The 16,240-nt window shown below is 51.6% G+C and overlaps 1 protein-coding gene across 1 annotated transcript in view; it reads right to left on the reverse strand.

The window, feature by feature from the left end:
* The window catches only part of SRCIN1 (SRC kinase signaling inhibitor 1), a gene marked incomplete at its 3' end in the record, with an annotated part of 111,590 nt that overhangs the window by 77,376 nt on the left and 17,974 nt on the right, over window positions 1–16,240 (reverse strand). Inside the window, exon 2 of the mRNA XM_075584626.1 lies at window positions 5,266–5,546. Within this exon, the coding sequence (XP_075440741.1) occupies window positions 5,266–5,546 (281 nt within the window). The remainder of the gene's footprint in view (window positions 1–5,265; window positions 5,547–16,240) is intronic.

The following is a 16,240-nucleotide window of genomic DNA, read 5'->3' on the forward strand; positions in this document are numbered from 1 at the left end:
GCCTGGGATCGGTCACACAGTTTGGGGGATTATTAAGAGTGTGTTCCCCCCACGCGCTCAGGACACTATATACTGCCTGGGATCGGTCACACAGTTTGGGGGATTATTAAGCGTGTGTTCCCCCCACGCGCTCAGGACACTATATACTGCCTGGGATCGGTCACCCAGTTTGGGGGATTATTAAGCGTGTGTTCCCCCCGCGCGCTCAGGACACTATATACTGCCTGGGATCTGTCACACCGTTTGGGGGATTATTAAGCGTGTGTTCCCCCACGCGCTCAGGACACTATATACTGCCTGGGATCGGGCACACAGTTTGGGGGATTATTAAGCATGCGTCCCCCCCACGCGCTCAGGACACTATATACTGCCTGGGATCGGGCACACAGTTTGGGGGATTATTAAGCGTGTGTTCCCCCCGCGCGCTCAGGACACTATATACTGCCTGGGATCGGTCACACAGTTTGGGGATTATTAAGCGTGTGTTCCCCCCACACGCTCAGGACACTATATACTGCCTGGGATCGGTCACACAGTTTGGGGGGATTATTAAGCGTGTGTTCCCCCCACGCGCTCAGGACACTATATACTGCCTGGGATCGGGCACACAGTTTGGGGATTATTAAGCGTGTGTTCCCCCCACACGCTCAGGACACTATATACTGCCTGGGATCTGTCACACCGTTTGGGGGATTATTAAGCGTGTGTTCCCCCACGCGCTCAGGACACTATATACTGCCTGGGATCGGTCACACAGTTTGGGGGATTATTAAGCGTGTGTTCCCCCCACACGCTCAGGACACTATATACTGCCTGGGATCGGTCACACAGTTTGGGGGATTAGGACACTGTTTGGGGGATTAGTAAGCGTGTGTATCTGCGGACACGGCGGGAGTAAGTAGCGCTATATACGGTATCTTCTTCCTGACTTGTTAATATTTCATCACACAGACGAATAACTCGGTTGTGTTTTTCGTCACCTGGCAGGGGGGGGGTCACCCTACCTCTGCAGTGTTTCCGTCGCCTGGCAGGGGGGGTCACCCTACCTCTGCGGTGTTTCCGTCGCCTGGAAGGGGGGAGGGGGTCACCCTACCTCTGCGGTGTTTCCGTCGCCTGGCAGGGGGGGGGGGGGTCACCCTACCTCTGCGGTGTTTCCGTCGCCTGGAAGGGGGGGAGGGGGTCACCCTACCTCTGCGGTGTTTCCGTCGCCTGGCAGGGGGGGGGGGGGTCACCCTACCTCTGCGGTGTTTCCGTCGCTGGGCAGGGGGCGGTCACCCTACCTCTGCAGTGTTTCCGTCGCCGGGCAGGGGGGGGGGGAATCACCCTACCTCTGCGGTGTTTCCGTCGCCTGGCAGGGGGGATCACCCTACCTCTGCGGTGTTTCCGTCGCCTGGCAGGGGGGGGGGGGTCACCCTACCTCTGCGGTGTTTCCGTCGCCGGGCAGGGGGGGGTGGGGTCACCCTACCCCTGCGGTGTTTCTGTCGCTGGGCAGGGGGGGGGGGGTGGGGTCACCCTACCCCTGCGGTGTTTCTGTCGCTGGGCAGGGGGGGGGGGGGGTCACCCTACCCCTGCGGTGTTTCTGTCGCTGGGCAGGGGGGGGGTGGGGTCACCCTACCTCTGTGGTGTTTCTGTCGCCGGGGAACACTAATTATTTTCTTCCCGTTGCTTTTGATCGCAGGGTTGAATTCTATTTAACACCGTCTCAGAATAGATTTGAGTGGATAATTTTCTTGCAGTGCAATTAAGTAACTTAATAGAAGGAACGAGGACAGGGAGCGAGGGAGGGGAGAGAGGGGAGGGGGAGGGAGGGGGAGGAGGGTGGAGGAGGAGGGGGGGAGGGGGGAGGGAGGGGTAGGAGGGAGGGGGAGGGAGGGGTAGGAGGGAGGGGGAGGGAGGGGTAGGAGGGAGGGGGAGGGAGGGGTAGGAGGGAGGGGGAGGGAGGGGGAGGGGGAGGAGGTAGGGAGGGGGAGGAGGAGGGGGAGGAGGGAAGGGGAGGAGGGAGGGGGGAGGAGGGAGGGAGGGGGGGAGGAGGGAGGGGGGAGGAGGGAGGGGAGGGAGGGGGGGGAGGAGGGAGGGAGGGAGGGGGGAGGAGGGAGGGGAGGGAGGGGGGGGGGGAGGGGAGGGAGGGGGGGGGGAGGGGAGGGAGGGGGGGGGGAGGGAGGGAGAGGAGGGAGGGGGGGGGGAGGGAGGGGAGGGAGAGGAGGGAGGGGGGGGGGGAGGGAGGGGAGGGAGAGGAGGGAGGGGGGGAGGTGGGAGGGTTCTTGGTGGAGTTTGTAAACCGTGTGAGAATCAGAGACTGTGTTACCCGCCCCCCCCCCCCCCCCGGCTATTTCCCTGGTTCCCTGCCGCACAGGGGGCGGATGTTACTTAATTATCAGTCCGACGTGTCTGATTCTTAAGGAATGTCCAGAAAAAGCACATATAATGAGATCCCCCTGTCATGATAATATCATGAGATATTAGGTATTTTAATCCATCTGGGGCTTCAGGGGTTAATGGGCTACCATTTGGGTTTAAAAATACCATGTATTGGGGTTAAAGATACCATGTATGTATCTTCTCTAGAGAGAAGGATATACGTTCTAGAGAGAAGGATATACGTTCTAGAGAGAAGGATATGCGTTCTAGAGAGAAGGATATACGTTCTAGAGAGAAGGATATGCGTTCTAGAGAGAAGGATATACGTTCTAGGGAGAAGGATATACGTTCTAGGGAGAAGGATATACGTTCTAGGGAGAAGGATATACGTTCTAGAGAGAAGGATATACGTTCTAGAGAGACGGATATATGTTCTAGAGACGGATATGTATGTATCTTCTCTAGAGAGAAGGATATACGTTCTAGAGAGAAGGATATACGTTCTAGAGAGAAGGATATGCGTTCTAGAGAGAAGGATATACGTTCTAGGGAGAAGGATATACGTTCTAGGGAGAAGGATATACGTTCTAGGGAGAAGGATATACGTTCTAGAGAGAAGGATATACGTTCTAGAGAGAAGGATATACGTTCTAGGGAGAAGGATATACGTTCTAGGGAGAAGGATATACGTTCTAGGGAGAAGGATATACGTTCTAGGGAGAAGGATATACGTTCTAGAGAGAAGGATATATGTTCTAGAGAGAAGGATATACGTTCTGGGGAGAAGGATATACGTTCTAGAGAGAAGGATGTGCGTTCTAGAGAGACGGATATACGTTCTAGAGAGACGGATATACGTTCTAGAGAGACGGATATACGTTCTAGAGAGACGGATATATGTTCTAGAGACGGATATACGTTCTAGAGAGAATGATATGCATTCTAGAGAGAAGGATATGCGTTCTAGAGAGAAGGATATACGTTCTAGAGAGAAGGATATACGTTCTAGAGAGAAGGATATACGTTCTAGAGAGAAATATATACGTTCTAGGGAGATGGATATACGTTCTAGAGAGAAGGATATACGATCTAGGGAGAAGGATATACATTCTAGAGAGACGGATATACGTTCTAGAGAGAAGGATATACGTTCTAGAGACGGATATACGTTCTAGAGAGAAGGATATACGTTCTAGAGAGAAGGATATACGTTCTAGAGAGAAGGATATACGTTCTAGAGAGAAGGATATACGTTCTAGAGAGAAGGATATACGTTCTAGAGACGGATATACGTTCTAGAGAGAAGGATATGCGTTCTAGAGAGACGGATATACGTTCTAGAGAGAAATATATACGTTCTAGGGAGATGGATATACGTTCTAGAGAGAAGGATATACGATCTAGGGAGAAGGATATACATTCTAGAGAGACGGATATACGTTCTAGAGACGGATATACGTTCTAGAGAGAAGGATATACGTTCTAGAGAGAAGGATATACGTTCTAGAGAGAAGGATATACGTTCTAGAGAGAAGGATATACGTTCTAGAGAGAAGGATATACGTTCTAGAGACGGATATACGTTCTAGAGACGGATATACGTTCTAGAGAGACGGATATACGTTCTAGAGAGAAGGATATACGTTCTAGAGACGGATATACGTTCTAAAGAGAAGGATATACGTTCTAGAAAGAAGGATATACGTTCTAGAGACGGATATACGTTCTAGAGAGAAGGATATACGTTCTAGAGAGAAGGATATACGTTCTAGAGAGAAGGATATACGTTCTAGAGACGGATATACGTTCTAGAGAGAAGGATATGCGTTCTAGAGAGACGGATATACGTTCTAGAGAGAAGGATATACGTTCTAGAAAGAAGGATATACGTTCTAGAGAGCAGGATATACGTTTTAGAGAGAAGGATATACGTTCTAGAGAGAAATATATATGTTCTAGGGAGATGGATATACGTTCTAGAGAGAAGGATATACGATCGAGGGAGAAGGATATACATTCTAGAGAGACGGATATACGTTCTAGAGAAGGATATACGTTCTAGAGACGGATATACGTTCTAGAGAGAAGGATATACGTTCTAGAGAGAAGGATATACGTTCTAGAGAGAAGGATATACGTTCTAGAGAGAAGGATATACGTTCTAGAGACGGATATACGTTCTAGAGACGGATATACGTTCTAGAGAGAAGGATATACGTTCTAGAGAGAAGGATATACGTTCTAAAGAGAAGGATATACGTTCTAGAAAGAAGGATATACGTTCTAGAGAGAAGGATATACGTTCTAGAGAGAAGGATATACGTTCTAGAGAGAAGGATATACGTTCTAGAAAGAAGGATATACGTTCTAGAGAGCAGGATATACGTTCTAGAGAGAAGGATATACGTTCTAAAGAGAAGGATATACGTTCTAGAAAAAAGGATATACGTTCTAGAGAGAAGGATATACGTTCTAGAGAGAAGGATATAAGTTCTAGAGACGGATATATGTTCTAGAGAGAAGGATATATGTTCTAGAGACGGATATACGTTCTAGAGAGAAGGATATACGTTCTAGAGAGAAGGATATACGTTCTAGAGAGAAGGATATACGTTCTAGAGAGAAGGATATACGTTCTAGAGAGAAGGATATACGTTCTAGAGAGAAGGATATATGTTCTGCCAGAGACAAGACTCAATTGCGTTCCCTTTGAAATCCAACCCAATACATGGTAACTTTAACCCCAATACATGGTATCTTTAACCCCAATACATGGTAACTTTAACCCCAATACATGGTATCTTTAACCCCAATACATGGTATCTTTAACCCCAATACATGGTATCTTTAAGCCCAAATGGTAGCCCATTAACCCCTGAACCCCCAGATATAAAAGCACGGAGTCACCTGGTCTCGGATCCTCTCTTGCTGACCACGGATGGCCAGGGCGTGCTGAGGGTACTTATTCTTCAGGTGGTCCATAAAGACGTCTCGCTTCCTCTCCATGTCGGACTTCTGCAGCCCGGTCAGCGCCTCCAGGCTCTGGGCCGCGATGACGGTGTGGCGGCGCTCCGTGTGCACCAAGCCCACGTTGGAGAAGCGGCGGGTCCCGTTCCCGAGCGTCCGGTACTCCCTGGGGTACTCAGCATCGTCCGCTGAGATCATGTGGGTCGCTGGCCGGCTGGAATCTGCAGGAAGGAGGGGAGTGGGCAGAGGAAAGCGGGGTTACTGCAAAGAATAAGAGAGGAGGCGGAGAGAGAGGAGAGGCAGCAGGAGACGTGGGTGTGAGACTAAAGGGTCAGTCTGTCCTAGGGGCAGAGTGTACTAATGGCAGTGACAGGGTTAAGGGGTCAGTCCCTCCTAGGGGCACAGTGTACTAATGGCAGTGACAGGGTTAAGGGGTCAGTCCCTCCTAGGGGCAGAGTGTACTAATGGCAGTGACAGGGTTAAGGGGTCACTCCTTCCTAGGGGCAAAGTGTACTAATGGCAGTGACAGGGTTAAGGGGTCACTCCTTCCTAGGGGCAAAGTGTACTAATGGCAGTGACAGGGTTAAGGGGTCAGTCCCTCCTAGGGGCAACGTGTACTAATGGCAGTGACAGGGGTTAAGGGGTCAGTCTCTCCTAGGGGCAGAGTGTAGTAATGGCAGTGACAGGGTTAAGGGGTCAGTCCCTCCTAGGGGCAGAGTGTACTAATGGCAATGACAGGGTTAATCGATCAGTCTCTCCTAGGGGCAAAGTGTACTAATGGCAGTGACAGGGTTAAGGGGTCAGTCCCTCCTAGGGGCAGAGTGTACTAATGGCAGTGACATGGTTAAGGGGTCAGTCCCTCCTAGGGGCAAAGTGTACTAATGGCAGTGACAGGGTTAAGGGGTCAGTCCCTCCTAGGGGCAGAGTGTACTAATGGCAGTGACAGGGTTAAGGGGTCAGTCCCTCCTAGGGGCAGAGTGTACTAATGGCAGTGACATGGTTAAGGGGTCAGTCCCTCCTAGGGGCAAAGTGTACTAATGGCAGTTTTTTTTAATATATTTCTTTATTAAGCACATTTCCGAGAATAGTTCTTTACAGAGCGAAATCACTCGGACATTAACACGGAATAACAACACATGTCCGCTTCTTCTCCCGTGTGTCGGAGTAATTCCTGCTTTATATTATTTATATTTATCGGCCGGGCGTTACATGTTGATAACTTTCACCAACTACAAAGGGAACACTACAAAGGGAACACTACTCCAACTATTGCAAGTAAATAAAATAAATAAGACTTGGGGGAGAGCGAGGTGAAGAAGATAAGAGCGCAGATCCTCACTTTCTCTCGTATAACCGCTCAGCGATAATTCATTCCTAGAAAACCCTTGGCCGCTACGTTAATCTCTCCGGTGACCTTTTCCGCCGCGGATAACCCATTCGGAAATATTTAAAAGGCCGTCGCCGTCTCCTCCGAGGTGCCAGGCGATAACGCGTCTAGAAATGGTTTCTATTTACCCGCCGACGTTCCGGGTCCCCGAGCATTGCCCCCCCCCCCCTCCCTGTTACTGCCGGAGAACGATACGGATCCCAGCTGTGTCCTGGTTGGAGGACGTTTTGGTTTTAAACCAGTTCGCCGCCACCAGTTTCTGTGCCGCTAAAAGAAATCACCCGCCGGCCCCAATTGTGGCCGACTCCCAAACCCCCCCCATGTACCCGCATAACTTCGCCATGAAGTCACGGGAGAGGTTATTGAAGAACCTTACAGACTTATTGCAGAATTTCTTCTAGAGCGTACGCCGCAGAGGGAGTGGCTCAGCGAGTAAAGGCGCTGACGCACTGAGAGTGTGAAGCCGGGGAGCCTGGTTTAATTCCCGGTGTCGGCTCCTTGTGACCTTGGGCAAGTCACTTTATCTCCCCGTGCCTCAGGCACCAAAAAAACATAGATTGTAAGCTCCACGGGGCAGGGACTGCGTCTGCAAAGTGTCTCTGTAAAGCGCGGCGTAAAACTAGCAGCGCTAAACAAGAACACGCTATTATTATTATTATTATTTATAGTTCTGGGGTACCGCAGGCGATGGGCGATATTAACGTTCCGGCGGCCACGTTTTCTTTTACACGTTATCGGTGGATTCCGTTGGAATTGGTTTCCACGTGCTGGAGTAAAAAAAAATGCCGGACTGTCCGTCTTTCACTCTCCCAGGTTTGCGTTCAGACTAATGCGTCGGACCCCATTGTACCCCTCGACAGAGAGAGGCTACCTGGGGGGGGGGGGGGGAGGAAAGGAGGGGATATTTAGGGGTCCGACCACAGGTAGAGAGTCATGTTCTATCTCGGCTGGAGGGTGGGACCCATTGGTGACCACTGCCATGGGGATAAGCAGGGTTTCTATGGGGGATGGGGAGACGCGTCGGAGGCGTGCCCACGACGTCACACGAGCGGCTCGCCCTCATTGGCTGAACCGATCACGTGAGCCCGGCCGTCGCGCGTCGAAATCGAATTATTCTGTCTTCCCGTGAGTCGGGGGGCGTTCTATGGCCTTCCTCGTTGGCGGTACAGTACGGCCTTTTGTTTTTGCGTTGCACGTGACGTCACGCGCGTGCGCGCGGGCTATGGACGCGGCCTCGAAGAAAACGTCCGGCATAAACTCACATTTTTAAACAATAAACGACCCGGGGGGGGAGGGGGAAATATTTGCGAGGGGTGGAGCCGATTACCCCGACCGGCGCGCAAATGGGCGGCAAGAACTTCCAGCGCAATCTTTCCGTGCTTACTATGCAAGCGCAGCGGCGGCAGGGGCTATTAACCCATTCACTGCCATGGGTTTCCTGTGTGAGGTACACGGCAGCATCATGCTGTGCTGTGGGGTAACCTGTGGTCTGGGTACCAAGTACGGGGAAGATTGATGGCAAATACACCCATTCCTGCAGCAGATGCTGGAATTATTCCGCCTGGCAGAGGCGCGCGTCAGCGATTTCACGCCAGCGGATAACAAGTTCTGGATCGGGTCCCTTACCGGGCGTTCGTTTGGGGGGAATTAGCGGGAGATGGGGCAGAACCAGAGAGTTGTAATGATGGCGAACAAAGTAAGACGTGAAGACATTGATGGGATCTCCTCGCCGGCCGTTTCGTCACCAAGGTAAACCCCTAAAATAACCCCTTACCCTAAAAAAAACCCCTAATATTAACGCTAATCTCCTACCCTAATAAATGTAACCTTTACCCTAATCCCCTACTACAAAAAACCTTAACCCCTTACCCTAATCACCTATCCATAACCCCTTACCCTAACCACTGAAACCCCCTTAAATTACGTCACCTTACTGGCGGAACAGCCGGCGGATGGGTGCCCAGCGGCGGAGATGCCGCGGCGAGCGATCTCACTGGCGGACGCGTGTCTTGGGTCGTGGGCGAGATGCTCACGACCGAATTTTTCCCGATTCCGCCGGAGACCGCGAAGATAAAAAAGGAATTTGTGCTCGATTCGCGCGGAAAGGAAAAGGAGGCGAATCTCTGCTCGCGACGGTTTCACGAAGGCGTTTAGATCGTTGCGTCCGCCGATAACCGCGTTATTGTATGCGAGTGTAAGCCGCAGTCCTCCCTTGAAGTGTATTTATATACTCTCGCGCGGATCACAGAAGAGGAAGCGCGCGCAGTCACACGGACACTGCGTTCGTTCAGAAGAAAACGCACAGTCTCCCTGCAGCTGTCACGGAATAACAGGCGTCCTCCGCCCCGGGGATCAGACATTGCCGAAACTTTTCCGCACGCTCCCGATTCCTGTTTAACCTTGGTTCATTATTCATTGCAAAACACACAAAAATAAATAAATAAGAGGATTCATCTTGACTTTTAATTATTCAACTGCCTCAATTCAACTGCCTCACGCAATCTCTCTAGGAAAGCTGGTTATGAATGTTATTCTAGCTTTGCTTTGCCATGCTTTCCCCCTCCCCCCCCCCCAGGCTGGGTGTAATCACTGGCGTCACTTTGCAGTAATGACTAGGAACACTAACTTTGCAGTAATGACTAGGAACACTAATGATCACCCCCCCTCCCCCCCCCCCCCCCACACGTATCAGACATCTCCCCGCCTGGTAAAAGATTTAGGATTACAAGGGACTCGTGTCGCTGCCTTGGAAGGAAGTGTCACCTGTTCCGATCCCAAACGTCATCAGATCTATAGGTGACCTGGAGCAAAAAGTCACTGTAGCTCTCTTGCATCCTCTGCACCAAATATTAAGAGTGTCAGCTCTTAGGAACTGGGAAAAGTTATATGTACAGCTCTGTGGCCCGCTGTCAGCGCTATACATAACATAACTATAATGTATGCGTTTAATTCAAGCAAGTCCTACATACAGAGGCGTACACTGGATACCCTCTTCTCCTCGCTGTCTGGTAAACGCTCTCTCTCGTACTTTTACGCTGAATTTCAATGATCGGAAAAGCACAAACACTCCCCCCCCCCCCCTCTTGAGATGCCCTAATTCCCCCTCATAGATCTATTATACAATGTACTGGTTGTCTCCCAGCACAACGCTTAGATAGTCAGCTCTGTGGGCGAGCGTTTCCCTTCCTGTGATATTTAGATTCCACGCCCTCATCCCCGCGGTGTAATTATATTTCCACTGTGCGATGTCTTATTTACACTATGTAAAAGCGCTGACCCGTAAAGATATTCAGCACAAACCCATGTATAGTATAACTCCTGCAGTGCCTCAAGGCATTCTTAGTCATGTTAGCCCTCAAGGTGTTACTGCTACTGTAGGATTGTCTCTTTGGGTGAGAGGTTAAAACTCTGTCCCATATCACCTTGTACGGTATTGTGCGTCTTTATCTGTATAGCGCCATTAATGTACACAGCGCTTCGCAGCAGTAACACATATCACATAAATAATGAATAATCTAAATAACAGGTCATGGGAAAAGCGCTTCAGACAAACGTAACATTTAGGAAGAGTCCCTGCTCCGAGGAGCTTACAATCTAATAATATAATATAACAATAATTTAAAAAGAACGCTGTAATCAGTGGTATTTTTTGACGCGATAAAACCCGGTATAATTATTTTGCTGCAGAAGTGAACTCCTTATCCTCGCTAAACACAGACCTCGCCTGGGGGGGGGAGAGGGGTGCGATTCCCTTATGTTTTACTGATCACTTACTGGGGGGGGGCTGGGGGGCGGGGGAGAGTGCCACATTACATCAGAGACATGCGGGATACAATGAGGCAGCTGTTTCCCTTCCGATGTATGCTCTGTATATTTCTGACGGCTCTGGCTAAATATGATTTATATTTGTAATTCCCCTGTCCCGTGTCTGGGTTTATCCTCCCGCTTCCCGAGAGTTACACATCAGTCTGGTTTCATTATATTGTGACCAGGAGATTGGTTTGTAGAATATCTTGATTCACTGACCGGTGGCTGACTGGATACACCCGGCGTTTTAATTAACCTTGATTGTGCCAGAGTATAAAGCGTTGGCGGTGAAGATCTGTATATCATTCCTTGACGATGCGCGTTTAGCGTGAAACGCGTAGGATGGTTTGTTTTTTTGGGTACTATTTCCACCAGTCTATAAATAATAATAATTCTTCTCCTTCTTCGTATTTATTAGATGTGTTTTTCCTGGGCCTTATTATTATTATTAGATGTGTTTTTCCTGGGTATTATTATTATTAGCGGAGTATTTATTAGATGTGTATTTTTTCCCTGGGCCTTATTATTATTATTAGCGGAGTATTTATTAGATGTGTTTTTTCTGGGCCTTATTATTATTATTAGCGGAGTATTTATTAGATGTGTATTTCCTGGGCATTATTATTATTATTATTAGCGGAGTATTTATTAGATGTGTATTTCCTGGGTATTATTATTATTAGCGGAGTATTTATTAGATGTGTATTTCCTGGGCCTTATTATTATTATTAGCGGAGTATTTATTAGATGTGTTTTTTCTGGGCCTTATTATTATTATTAGCGGAGTATTTATTAGATGTGTATTTCCTGGGCATTATATTATTATTATTAGCGGAGTATTTATTAGATGTGTATTTCCTGGGCATTATTATTATTATTAGCAGAGTATTTATTAGATGTGTATTTCCTGGGTATTATTATTATTAGCGGAGTATTTATTAGATGTGTATTTCCTGGGTATTATTATTATTAGCGGAGTATTTATTAGATGTGTATTTCCTGGGTATTATTATTATTAGCGGAGTATTTATTAGATGTGTATTTCCTGGGCATTATTATTATTATTATTAGCGGAGTATTTATTAGATGTGTATTTCCTGGACCTTATTATTATTATTAGCGGAGTATTTATTAGATGTGTATTTCCTGGGTATAATTATTATTAGCGGAGTATTTATTAGATGTGTATTTCCTGGGTATTATTATTATTAGCGGAGTATTTATTAGATGTGTATTTCCTGGGTATTATTATTATAAGCGGAGTATTTATTAGATGTGTATTTCCTGGGCATTATTATTATTATTATTAGCGGAGTATTTATTAGATGTGTATTTCCTGGACCTTATTATTATTATTAGCGGAGTATTTATTAGATGTGTATTTCCTGGGGTATAATTATTATTAGCGGAGTATTTATTAGATGTGTATTTCCTGGGTATAATTATTATTAGCGGAGTATTTATTAGATGTGTATTTCCTGGGCCTTATTATTACGGATATCTCCTGCAGGGACAGAGACGGATATCTCCTGCAGGGACAGAGACGGATATCTCCTGCAGGGACAGGGACGGATATCTCCCTGCAGGGACAGAGACGGATATCTCCTGCAGGGACAGAGACGGATATCTCCTGCAGGGACGGAGACGGATATCTCCTGCAGGGACAGAGACGGATATCTCCTGCAGGGACAGAGACGGATATCTCCTGCAGGGACAGAGACGGAGATCTCCTGCAGGGACGGAGACGGATATCTCCTGCAGGGACGGAGACGGAGATCTCCTGCAGGGACGGAGACGGATATCTCCTGCAGGGACAGAGACGGATATCTCCTGCAGGGACAGAGACGGATATCTCCTGCAGGGACAGAGACGGATATCTCCTGCAGGGACGGAGACGGATATCTCCTGCAGGGACGGAGACGGATATCTCCTAGCAGGGACGGAGACGGATATCTCCTGCAGGGACGGAGACGGATATCTCCTGCAGGGACAGAGACGGATATCTCCTGCAGGGACAGAGACGGAGATCTCCTGCAGGGACAGAGACGGATATCTCCTGCAGGGACAGAGACGGATATCTCCTGCAGGGACAGAGACGGAGAGTTCCTGCAGGGACAGAGACGGATATCTCCTGCAGGGACAGAGACGGATATCTCCTGCAGGGACAGAGACGGATATCTCCTGCAGGGACGGAGACGGAGATCTCCTGCAGGGACGGAGACGGATATCTCCTGCAGGGACTTAGACGGATATCTCCTGCAGGGACAGAGACGGATATCTCCTGCAGGGACGGAGACGGATATCTCCTGCAGGGACAGAGACGGATATCTCCTGCAGGGACAGAGACGGATATCTCCTGCAGGGACGGAGACGGATATCTCCTGCAGGGACGGAGACGGATATCTCCTGCAGGGACGGAGACGGATATCTCCTGCAGGGACGGAGACGGATATCTCCTGCAGGGACAGAGACGGATATCTCCTGCAGGGACAGAGACGGATATCTCCTGCAGGGGACAGAGACGGATATCTCCTGCAGGGACAGAGACGGAGAGTTCACCTTGCAGTAAAGTGATCCTCGTTTTCCTCTAATTGAGTCTTTAGTATTGGGGTTTTCCTGCCCATAGAGTAACCGGCTGCGCTGTGGGGGTCTGCGTTACGCTGTGGGGGTCTGCGTTACGCTGTGGGGGTCTGTGTTACACTGTGGGGGTCTGTGTTACACTGTGGGGGTCTGTGTTACACTGTGGGGGTCTGCGTTACACTGTGGGGGTCTGTGTTACACTGTGGGGGTCTGTGTTACACTATAGCGTTCCGTCATGCTGTAGCAGTACGTGGCACGCTGTAGCAGTGCATGTCACGCTGTAGCAGTACGTGTCACGCTGTAGCAGTACGTGGCACGCTCTAGCACTGCATGTCACGCTGTAGCAGTACGTGGCACGCTGTAGTAGTACATGGCACGCTGTAGTAGTACATGGCACGCTGTAGCAGTACGTGGCACACTGTAGTAGTACATGGCACGCTGTAGTAGTGCATGTCACGCTGTAGTAGTGCATGTCACGCTGTAGCAGTACGTGGCACGCTGTAGTAGTACATGGCACGCTGTAGCAGTACGTGGCACGCTGTAGTAGTACATGGCACGCTGTAGCAGTACGTGGCACGCTGTAGTAGTGCATGTCACGCTGTAGCAGTACGTGGCACGCTGTAGTAGTTCATGGCACGCTGTAGCAGTACGTGGCACGCTGTAGAAGTACGTGGCACGCTCTAGCACTGCGTGTCACGCTGTAGCAGTATGTGGCGCGCTGTAGAAGTACGTGGCATGTGGTAGTGTGTGTGGCACGTTGTAGCAGTGCGTGGCACGTTGTAGCAGTGCGTGGCACGCTGTAGCAGTACATGGCATGTGGTGGTGTGTGTGGCACGTTGTAGCAGTGCGTGGCACGTTGTAGCAGTACGTGGCACGCTGTAGCAGTATGTGGTGCGCTGTAGTAGTACGTGGCGCGCTGTAGCAGTACGTGGCACGCTATAGCAGTACGTGGCACGCTGTAGCAGTACGTGGCGCGCTGTAGCAGTACGTGGCACGCTATAGGAGTACGTGGCACGCTGTAGCAGTACGTGGCGCGCTGTAGCAGTACGTGGCACGCTGTAGCAGTACGTGGCGCGCTGTAGCAGTACGTGGCGCGCTGCAGCAGAGCAGAGAAATCCAGCCAGGAGCTCGGATCTCATCAGCATGCAGCTCCCGGCGGCTGATTACACGCGCGGGCGCGGCGAAACGAGCCCGCCGAGGCCTCTCCGGATTGTTAAACGCAGAGAAATTCTTCCGACGCTGCATCCTGCAGCCGCTCTTCCCGGGCGGGCGGGCAGGGAGGGTGAGGGTAATTAGCGCCCCGCCAGGCTCGGTAATTAGCAGCTGTTCCCCGGACGGACGGCGCAGGCTGGGGGAGCAGTTAGGGGCCCGGCATCGGTGTGAAAACCCAGCACACAGTGGCCATTACTGTGACAAAAGCACTCACCCATGTAACCTCTTTGGCACCAATTAACCAATGCTGGTTTAGAAACGAGGCACTTGGGCAAAACAATAGTAATGCCGCAGATTATCAAAGAAGCAGAGAGTAGGGCGACAGAGCAGACCCCCGAGACCCCCCATCACCCACCCAGCCGGCCCCCCCGTCACCCACCCGTCACCCACCAAGCCGGCCCCCCGTCTCCCACCCGTCACCCACCAAGCCGGCCCCCCGTCAACCACCCAGCCGGCCCCCCGTCACCCACCCAGCCGGCCCCCCGTCACCCACCCTGTCGGCCCCCCCGTCTCCCACCCAGCCGGCCCCCCGTCACCCACCCAGCCGGCCCCCCCGTCACCCACCCAGCCGGCCCCCCGTCACCCACCCTGCCAGCCCCCCGTCTCCCACCCAGCCGGCCCCGGTCACCCGCCCTGCCGGCCCCCCCGTCACCCACCCAGCCGGCCCCCCCCGTCACCCACCCAGCCGGCCCCCCCGTCACCCACCCAGCCGGCCCCCCGTCACCCCACCCTGTTGGCCCCACCGTCACCCACCCTGCCGGCCCTCCCCCCTCTCAGCCCCCCCAACTGGAACACTGGCACACGGCAACCCCCCCTCTCAGCCCCCCCAACTGGAACACTGGCACACTGCAACCCCCCCCTCTCAGCCCCCCCCAACTGGAACACTGGCACACTGCAACCCCCCCTCTCAGCCCCCCCAACTGAACACTGGCACGCTGTAACCCCCCCCCCCACCTCAGCCCCCCCAACTGGAAAAGTGGCATGTTGCAACCCCCCCCCTCTCAGCCCCCCCAACTGTAACACTGGCGCGTTGCAACCCCCCCCCCCCCAACTGTAACACTGGCACGCTGCAACCCCCCCCCCCCAACTGTAACACTGGCATGTTGCAAACCCCCCCCAACTGTAACACTGGCACGTTGCAACCCCCCCCAACTGTAACACTGGCATGTTGCAACCCCCCCCCAACTGTAACACTGGCATGTTGCAACCCCCCCCCCCCCAACTGTAACACTGGTATGTTGCAACCCCCCCCCCCCAACTGTAACACGGGCACGTTGCAACCCCCCCCCCAACTGTAACACGGGCACGTTGCAGCCCCCCCCCCCCAACTGTAACACTGGCACGTTGCAACCCCCCCCCCCAACTGTAACACTGGCATGTTGCAAACCCCCCCCCCCCCAACTGTAACACTGGCACGTTGCAACCCCCCCCCCAACTGTAACACGGGCACGTTGCAGCCCCCCCCCAACTGTAACACTGGCACACAGCAACCCCCCCCCCCCAATTGTAACACTGGCATGTTGCAACCCCCCCCCCAACTGTAACACGGGCACGCTGCAACCCCCCCCCCCCAACCGTAACACTGGCATGTTGCAACCCCCCCAACTGTAACACTGGCATGTTGCAACCCCCCCCCCCCAACTGTAACACTGGCATGTTGCAACCCCCCCCCAACTGTAACACTGGCACGTTGCAGCCCCCCCCCAACTGTAACACTGGCATGTTGCAACCCCCCCCCAACCGTAACACTGGCATGTTGCAGCCCCCCCCCCCCCCCCAACTGTAACACTGGCACGTTGCAGCCCCCCCCCCCCAACTGTAACACTGGCATGTTGCAACCCCCCCCCCCCAACTGTAACACTGGCACGTTGCAGCCCCCCCCCAACTGTAACACTGGCATGTTGCAACCCCCCCCCAACTGTAACACTG

Source organism: Ascaphus truei, unplaced genomic scaffold, assembly GCF_040206685.1.
Source record: "Ascaphus truei isolate aAscTru1 unplaced genomic scaffold, aAscTru1.hap1 HAP1_SCAFFOLD_687, whole genome shotgun sequence".
In the NCBI taxonomy this organism is placed as follows: domain Eukaryota; kingdom Metazoa; phylum Chordata; class Amphibia; order Anura; family Ascaphidae; genus Ascaphus; species Ascaphus truei.